Below are 10,000 nucleotides of genomic sequence, written 5' to 3' on the forward strand. Positions count from 1 at the left end.
TTTCAAGTGACCGCTCTGTTCTAATAAGTTTCTTGAATCTTTCACTGCGCTCCAAATCCATCTTTACGCCCGCCAAGTTTGTTTTGCAATTCTATCAATCACCGAAAACAAGTAATGCTACGATTTACTGATCTGTTAACATCCAATCCATGACTCTGCTTTTTTTTTCTTAAAAGACACTTGTTTTCAGAAATTACTGCTAAGAAAAATACGAAATATTTAAACCAACACAAAAATGACCGCTTTACAATTTATAATTCACTATTCGCCGTAATGCATAAAATCACTACCATCTCATTGCAAAACACCTCATTAAGTTCTACAATCGACTGGCCCCCTCTATTGATTACCAAATTTACGCCCTTGCACGAAGCCGTTAATAACTGCTATTTGGACGAGGCAAATCGACTCCTCTGTGACCTTCGACAGAAGGATAGAAAGAGAGAAAGAAGGAGTGTTCAAAAATAAACTCCATAAAATGTTCAACTCCTTGAAAGCAGAACAATTTTGGACACCTCCATTTTATGGTCGAAATTAATGAGAGTTTTTCTTATTCGAAACTCTCCGGTCATATCAAGCCATGGCGGTAAGGAATCCGTATGGCTGGACTTCAATGCTAGAAGTGTTCTCATTCTATGGTGAATAATGACAGATAGTTACAGAGAGAAGGCGAAGTTAAATTCTTCTGCTTGATTTAAATAGTCTTCCGAACTTAGCACCTCCCCAAAAAATAGCACCCTTGGTATATGGGCGTGAAATGGTGGTCCCACTTTACATACTGAATCAGGTGCCTTAATATTATTAATAAATTAAAAGGATTTGAACGAACGAACGCTTGCAGAGACTTGGTCATGGAAAATGTGTACGATCAAAGTCATGAAAAAATGTGATTTTTATATTCTGTAGCTCAAGCCGATGAGGAATGTTGATAAAGGGTAGTTTTTTTGGATAAATATTTTCGGGTATAGGTTCATGAAAGATAAAATTGGAATGAAGTCAAACTCTCGATTTGCATCAGTGATTTTCTTAATATGTAAAGATTTTCGGGTATGTCCAGGATAAATAAAGCTGAGATTGAGTATATCCTCTCGGTTTCAGAAAAGATAAAGCTGGAATTAAGTATATCTTCTCAATTTCAGAAACGATAAAGCTGGAATTAAGTATATCCTCTCGATTTCAGAAAAGATAAAGTTGGAATTAAGTATATCCTCTCGATTTCAGAAAAGATAAAGTTGGAATTAAGTATATCCTCTCAATTTCAGAGAAGATAAAGTTGGAATTAAGCATATCCTCTCGATTTCAGAAAAGATAATGTTGGAATCAAGTCAACTCTCCCGATTTTTATCAGTGAATTTTTCAAGAGTCCCACAAGAAGCGCATGACGAAGACGTGAAAGAATTCGATGCCGGGAAAACCGGGGCGGCCCATCGTATATAGCTAAGATCTCAATCCGTCTTCTTCCCCTCAAAATCTCATCGCTTCGTCACTTACCGTTGTAGATGAGAGTCACAGGCTGGTGTTCGTAGTGGTGGTGATGATGGTGGTGGGGGGGAGGAGGAGGCCGCTGTGGGTCAGGGGGTCTGCCCACTTCCGGTATGTGCACTTCCACCACTCTTTCCTCCTCCCCCCCTCTCAACTCCGTCTTGGGGTGAGGGATCGGAGGATTCATGTGCTGATGAAGGTAGTGGGCATTGTTGTTACCACCCCCTCCTCCTCCTCCACCTCCCTCGTCTAAGTGATCCTGATGGAGGTGGTGTTCCTGCTCGTGGTGCTGATGCTCCTGGTGATGTTCCTGTTGCTGGTGGTGATGTTGTTGCTGTTGTAGGTGTTGGTGGTGGTGTTGCTGTTGTTGTTGTTGTTGTTGGTGGTGGTGGTGGCTCGTTTGGTAGACGTGGAAAGAAGCGGCCTCATGTTGGTGTTGTTCTTCCTTGCCTGAGCTGATGCCCGTCGGGGCATAGTAATGCATGGGCGCTGCTGCTGCTGCTGCTGCTGAGGAAGTAGGAGGAGGTGGAGGAGGTGGTGGTGGTGGAGGAGGAGGAGGAGGAGGAGGAGGAGAGTGAGGGGGGATGCTGACATGGAGGTTCAGGGGATGGTGATGATTATGGTGGTGGTGATGGTGGTGGTGATGATGATGGTGGGGCATTTCAGGAGGAGGGGGAGGGGGAGGAGGCGGAGGAGGAAGAGGAGGAGGAGGAGGAGGTGATGAGATTGCGAAGGTGGAGGAGGAGGAGGAGAAGGAGCGGTCTCGCCCGCTGTGGGTGACCGGGGCGTCCAAGAAGCACTGCCTTGATCCGTCATGGGCGAAAGTGACCGGTCCCTGGGGGGCGGTGATGGGTAAGGGGTACTGCGAACACCCCCTGCCTTCTTAGCCATGAAACACCTGGGCATGGTGAATGGCGCGGGTCACAGCGCCGGCCGGCCGCTGCACGACATCCAGGAGGAGCAGGGCAGCAGAGGGGCGTCGTCACGGGCGGCGGCGTCACACACACACACTCACAGACACACACACGGGCGGCCCACCTCCCCGCGTCACACAGTAGCGCCGCCCTACCACTCGCCGCTTCTTATACCCTCGGGGAAGCGCCGACGAACGCCAGCTCGCCTCACTTGGCATCAATTCCTTCGGGCATCGGAGGGCATTCGACGGTCTCTTTCTGGTGCGGGAGGATGGCGGCGATTTGGACTACGCTCCTGTCGATTCCGAAAGATCCTGCGGGAAAAAACGACGAAATAGTCGACATGTTAGGAATAAGGGGAGGAGCCGAGCATGCGCTGGACGCCGAGGGGGCGGGGCGAGAGTGATTGCCACCATTGCAACGATTGATTCGCGATTCTATTTCAACTCTCTCCGTTCTCGTAGATCAAAATTGACTTTGCCATGAGCTTCTACTCTGAATAAATGTGGGTAAAAGGCGGCCCAGCGGAACGAAATGGACCGAGGAGCTCATTTTAAAAGTGCATGAAAAATAAGTAGGTGGAGTCTGGGACGGGAACGATCGCTTGTACACTACTGTTGAATGGCCACCTGCCGCGCCCTCTCCAAAGCACCCTCCGTTCTCTCTCTCTCTCTCTCTCTCTCTCTCTCTCTCTCTCTCTCTCTCTCTCTCTCTCTCTCTTCTCAATCTTTCGCTTCTGGCTCTCTCTCTCTTTCTCCTTCTCTCTCTTTCTCACTCCCTCTCTCGCACACACACACACACACACACACACACACTCTCTCTCTCTCTCTCTCTCTCTCTCTCTCTCTCTCTCTCTCTCTCTCTCTCATAATCGCTTTTTACCCAGCCCCCTTTTTTTTGTTTTCATCGCTAGTCTTCTCTCCCTTGAAATGGTCCGTCGCTTCGGCCTACGCTCTGATTTTCTCCCGTCGAAGGGGGACATTTTAGAAAGCCCTGTGCCTGGGTGCCAATGGGCAACGAGACGACACTAGGAGGAGGTAGAGGAGGAGGAGGAGGGGGAGGAGGAGGAGGAGGAGGCAGGTGTGGGTAGGATGATCGCGCCAGCGAGCGCGAGTGTTGTGGCACTGGGTAGCCAGCCTGCGGGACACCCTGGATGGCGCAGTGCATGCAACAGTGTCAACTTGTGGCTTTCTGGCCCACCCGTTGCGCGTCGCACTACCGAAGGGCCCAACCGCCGACGCCGCCGCCGCCGCCGCCGCCTCCGCTTCCGCAGCATTGCCATCCGTTCTGCGGACCGACCGACAGATTTCGTGCGCACTTTCTCCGGCCGTAATTACGCTCTTTTAAACGTCCACTCGGCGGCGGAACTGTCATCTGGAATCAACGAAGCTTCCGATTCAAGACGATTTTTATCGATTTCGGTAAACGAGTCGCCGTCTCTCGCTGCTCCCACGGCGACTATCTCTCTCTCTCTCTCTCTCTCTCTCTCTCTCTCTCTCTCTCTCTCTCTTCCACGAGGAATCATTCGGGTGGATAACTTTAAAATGGAAAGCATTCCGATTTGCGGTTACTGAAGAAATTCGTGTTGTATTATAAGTTGAAATAAAATATATAATTTATAATTCTTTCTGTATTTATGACGATTCGTGACGAATAAAGACAATTTTCCATTTGTTGACCCTTTTCGGCCCCGGGGATGCTTCCGCATGAGAGAGAGAGAGAGAGAGAGAGAGAGAGAGAGAGAGAGAGAGAGAGAGAGAGAGAGAGAGAGTTACGTGTTTCCCATAACATTTCCATTAACATTCATCATCTAACATTTCATCCCAAACAATATATATATATATATATAACAATATATATATATATATATATATATATATATATATATATATATATATATATATATATATATATATATATATATATATATATATATATATACATACACTTCAGAGAAGTTCAATTATTTCTTTTTATTCTTTATTCGAATCTTCCATCAAGTGCGCGTGAACACTATCTTTTGTTATTGCAGATCCTCCTCCTCCTCCTCCTCCTCCTCCTCCTCCTCATCTTCATCTTCTTCTCCTCCCCACTTCCATTTATTACTGCATGTCCCTCCGTTATCCTCAATTATCAACACCTTCCGTTGTTTCCCCTGGGTTTATTTTTAGCTTCTCTCCCTCCTCGGGTTTATAATTACTGTTGTCATGTCTTCGTAGTCATTACGGACCTCTCTCTCTCTCTCTCTCTCTCTCTCTCTCTCTCTCTCTCTCTCTCTCTCTCTCTCTCTCTCGACCGTTTCCAAATAAGATTTTCTTTTATTACCGAGTGCAACAATCTCTCTCTTTCTCTCATAGAGAAATGTATAACATATTATACATGTCTATGCATACTGCAATACTGATATATTCAAAACCTTAAATTATATGTATAGGTATACGCAATTAGGCCACACAGACACACACGCACGCACCCACGAATGTACATGCATACGTACACACACCCACACACATATGTATATACGTACGTATGTATGAAATTTATATATATATATATATATATATATATATATATATATATAATATATATATTATATATATGAATATAAATATGTAAATATATATAATATATATAGTTATTATATATATATGCATATATATATACCTATATAAATGATATCCAGGATATGCTTATTTAAAACTGCTAATCCTATATACGCCGATCCGTTTGCTGCCCAGGATCGATAGAGGAAGCAATAAAAGCGGACGATCGAATCATCAACCCGAAAGGTCAGGCGATCGATAAAAAGTGAGAGAGAGAGAGAGAGAGAGAGAGAGAGAGAGAGAGAGAGAGAGAGAGAGAGAGAGAGAGAGAGAGAGAGAGAGTCTATAATATTCATAGAAGGCAATTTACATATTTCCTGTAATCGATAAAAAGTGAGAGAGAGAGAGAGAGAGAGAGAGAGAGAGAGAGAGAGAGAGAGAGAGAGAGAGAGAGAGAGAGAGAGTCTATAATATTCATAGAAGGCAATTTACATATTTCCTGTAAAAGGGAAAGATGTTTTCCAAACACAAATCTCTGCCCATTAAAAATGTATCGAGTATCCATTTATTCGTCTCTTTTGTGAGTAACAGCGATCATTAAACCGAGATGACCTACAGTTTTATACTGGCCGTCGTCCAGCTCGGGGCGAGATTTTCTCACCATTGGCCACTTTATAAATAAGCACTGTGAGTTTGCATCGAGTCAAAATTCCGGACAATAAATTATTCGTTAATAACAGTTGTAAGTAATAATAACGGATTCGTTGTTATTACTGTACCGTATGTCTGGTTGTATTATTATTATTATTATTATTATTATTATTATTATTATTATTATTATTATTATTGCTGCTATCATTATTTACTGTTGTCAACTTCAATATCACTTTTCGTCATCGCCAAGGTTCTATTATTATTATTATTATTATTATTATTATTATTATTATTATTATTATCACGGCCTACTATCACTTTCAGCATCACTATAATTATTATTGTTTTTCATGTCGTCGTCGCATTATATTTATCATTACTATTATTATTATTATTATTATTACCCACTATAGGCCTACCACCACCTTCAATATCACTGTAACTATTGTTGATATTTTTGTTGTTGTTGTCGTGGGTTACGCGCATGCTCAGAGCGAACCACCAGCTATTAACGCGGGGGGGCGCATATAATGACTATGGCACCTTATCGCTCCCTCACCCAGAACAACCAGTGAAAATTCCTCTTCAGTCACTCTTCAATTTTAACACTTTCGTCCAAGTTGGCGATTACCCTCATTCTTCGTTTCCCCTCTCACAATCACCGTGCTAACCACTATTCCCCTCAGAATTCTACGCTCTCCCCTTCTCTCTCTCTCTCTCTCTCTCTCTCTCTCTCTCTCTGCCAATAGTGCAATGACCATAACGTTCCGAAATGTCTCTCGCTTTCCCCTCTGACCAACTAACGCATCTTTCTGTCAGTACAAATTCGTGCTCGCTCTCTCTCTCTCTCTCTCTCTCTCTCTCTCTCTCTCTCTCTCTCTCTCTCTCTCTCTCTCTCTCTTGTCAGATGTCTGTCTGTAGTTTTGCTCGATTTTTCTTTCAATTGTTTCTTTTCATTGAATTTATTCTCTCTCTCTCTCTCTCTCTCTCTCTCTCTCTCTCTCTCTCTCTCTCTCTCTCTCTCTCTCTCTCTCCAGTCAAATGTCTGTATTTTTGCTCGATTTTCTTTCAGTTGTTCCTTCTCTCTCTCTCTCTCTCTCTCTCTCTCTCTCTCTCTCTCTCTCTCTCTCTCTCTCTCTCTCTCTCTCTCTCTCTCTCTGTCAGATGCCTGTAGTTTTGCTCGATTTTTCTTTCAATTATTGCTTTTCACTGAATTCATCTTTCCATTCTTTCGCTCTCCCCGTCTCTATTCTGTTAGATGTCTGTATCATTGCCCGATTTTTCTTTCAACTGTTCCTTTTCATTTACTCTCTCTCTCTCTCTCTCTCTCTCTCTCTCTCTCTCTCTCTCTCTCTCTCTCTCTCTCTCTCTCTCTCTAATAGTAACGGCCTTTACTTAACGAAGGCAAGACCCAGGTCATTTCCTTTGGATCAAGACAGTATTCTTTCCCGGAGAACACGAACATAAAATTTTACACTTGTTCCGTCACACACAGTTAAAAACCTGGGAGTTTTCATGGATTGTACCATGACTTTTAATGCACATATTGACGAACTAGGCAAAGGTAAATCCTGTTATATCTTAACAGAGTGAGTGATAGATTTGAGCCAGACTGTCGAGTCATGGTGGTACAGATTGGTAAACAACTACTGTTTGAAACCAATAAAACCCAGTTGGAAAGGGTTACAAAATTTTGCGGCAAAGGTCGCCGTTAATGCCTGAAAACATGACCATGTTACAATATTTGAAAAACTGATTGGCTGCGAATGGACAAATCAATATATGCCTCTTGATTTACAAAATCAGAAATAAACTTCTGCCAGAATGGCTCTTTTCCTTGCCAACGGTTGGCCAGAAAACTGAGAACATTAACACGAGGCACCAGGATCATCCCGAGAACTTTCAGTAATGCGTCTAGGTGTTCCCTGTTCTGGAACCGTCTGCCTGCTGATATCAAGCAGCGCGAAACCATATCTTCTTTTAAATCTCCATTTGATTGAGTCTCCAAAAAAAAAATTTTAACCTTAGGTTCTCATCACTGTCATAAGTTTTAGGAGCTTTAGAAGTATTCTCTTCTATACCGAATAAAAGTTGTGAAATTTTATCTTTACCTGTTTACTTTATCTTTTATGAGAATTAGCTAATTTATTATTTTACTGAAAAAAGTTTTCTTGATTGTTTTAAGGACCCTTTCATTTTATGCCTATATTATTGTATGTTGTATTCATTTTATGAAAATTATTGTATGTTGTTTATCTTACCATTTCTGAGGAGTCTAAAAAAACCTACACCCCGTTTTATTGATATCAGCCTATTATATTGCAATATGTCACCTGTATACTAGTTGCAGCCTGTGATAAAATACTGTTTATTATGTAAAACTCTTTATAAAACTATGGATAGCCTGTGAAAAGTAAAAAAAAAAATGGAATAAAGAATTTGACACCCTTCTCTCTCTCCTAATGTCTATATTTTTAAAAACTTTTCCTTCCTGATTCTTTTTATTTCATTTTATTTTCATCCATGAAATTTCACATGTCAATTTAGAAACCAGGAAAGGTAAAACTGACACGAAATTATGAATTCGTCTCATGCAGATGGTAAACAATTGAAATCAAATTTATTTTCCTTAATAACACGAATACAGAGGAAACGGAGGAGTACAAATCAATATATTGATAAGAGACCTATGATTTAAACTGTGGAAAAACTGCCTATGAAAAAAAATGCCTAAGTTCACTGCATGAGGTGCACTGAAAAAACTATGAAAAAACTACACCCTTACGAGGAGTCTATGAAAAACTACACCCTTACGAGGAGTCTATGAAAAAACTACACCCTTACGAGGAGCCTATGAAAATAAAAAAAACTTCTAGAAAAACCTGACCCATACGAAAAAAACGACACCATTCGCCTATGAGAAAACTAAACGCCGAGTACTGAAAAAAAAAACTACCCTTACACCTAGAAAAAAAAAACTACCCTAGAAAAAGAAACGTCATTCGCGGAAACAAACGCCTGTACTGACGTCACTACACCCCTACACGAGGAACCTACCAAAAAGAAACTTTCGCGGAAATGACGTCACAATGTTATTCTGTAGCCCATACAGGTCATGAGAAACAGACGCCTGTAATGCGTTGGCCCCACGACGGAATAAATCGTCTCCCATACTCCCAATTCCGCCGGAGTTGGTTTTCGGGAAATCGTATCATTACAAGGTAATGTCGCCTCTTTTGAGTTAAAGGTGGCTTCACGCGCTGACTGCATTATCTTTATTATCTCTCTCTCTCTCTCTCTCTCTCTCTCTCTCTCTCTCTGCCCTTTTCTTCGTTTCCCTTTTGCCTTCTACCTGTTATTGCGTGATCTTATATACTTCCCTTTGCCGTGGTTTAGGACATGGGTAGCCACTGTTAGTAACGCTAGGCCACAGAACCCAATCAATCAATCAATTAATTTTCCATGCGTTCAAGTGCGCTTTACATCTCCGCTTACTCTTTCACTCTTTACTCATCTAGAAAGGACAAAGGAATTCTCAACCGTCCTTGGTGTTTCCCACATTACTTTTTTCGGTCTCTTTTGAGTGGAAGGGTTTATCACTATACTTATAAATAAAAAATTACCATGACAAGCAGCTTTTTCTTATTGTCCTACCTGGGATTTGGCTTCCATGTCCGTCTTGGACTCGCCCTCCCACCCTCTCCATGGGTTCCATACACACACACACACACACACACACACATACATATATATATATATATATATATATATATATATATATATATATATATATATATATATATATATATATATATATATATATATATATATATATACACAATTATATACATATAATGTCTGTGTCGAACCCACGGTCCTTATCTATTTATCTGGACCATAATCAAGCCTGTTCTAAAATCCGATTGTTTGTAAGGCATATATGTATATACACATACACACACACACACACACACACACACACACACACACACATACACATATATATATATATATATATATATATATATATATATATATATATATATATATATATATATATAAAAGTATATATATAAAATCTCTATGCAGATAGATACCTACTAAAGTCCATGTATCCTCGCACGCTCGTATGTGCGTTTGCACTCATTGCGTATCACGTGGGACTTGTCATTTCCCTTTGAACTCCCTTTTTTTAAATCTAATAACATGAATTCAATACCGTATGTGTATTACTCATACCAGGCAATCAATATATGATAAAGAGAGAGAGAGAGAGAGAGAGAGAGAGAGAGAGAGAGAGAGAGAGAGAGAGAGAGATCTTTTACCTGGACGAAGAGTGGAAATAATATAATTTGCGCAAACTTCCCCTCACACGTTTACACACACACACACACACACACACAAACA

At 41.5% G+C, this 10,000-nt stretch overlaps 1 protein-coding gene and 1 long non-coding RNA gene across 2 annotated transcripts in view; both read right to left on the reverse strand.

The window, feature by feature from the left end:
- LOC136854234 (protein glass-like) overlaps positions 1 to 2,714 on the reverse strand; it is a 118,146-nt gene extending 115,432 nt beyond the window's left edge. The window contains exon 1 of the mRNA XM_067130591.1: positions 1,492 to 2,714. Coding sequence (XP_066986692.1) covers positions 1,492 to 2,143 — 652 coding nt within the window. The 5' untranslated portion in view covers positions 2,144 to 2,714. The remainder of the gene's footprint in view (positions 1 to 1,491) is intronic.
- The window catches only part of LOC136854235 (uncharacterized), a 1,096,131-nt gene that overhangs the window by 895,994 nt on the left and 190,137 nt on the right, over positions 1 to 10,000 (reverse strand). The gene's annotated exons all lie outside the window — the stretch shown is intronic.

Source organism: Macrobrachium rosenbergii, chromosome 28 (assembly GCF_040412425.1).
Source record: "Macrobrachium rosenbergii isolate ZJJX-2024 chromosome 28, ASM4041242v1, whole genome shotgun sequence".
In the NCBI taxonomy this organism is placed as follows: domain Eukaryota; kingdom Metazoa; phylum Arthropoda; class Malacostraca; order Decapoda; family Palaemonidae; genus Macrobrachium; species Macrobrachium rosenbergii.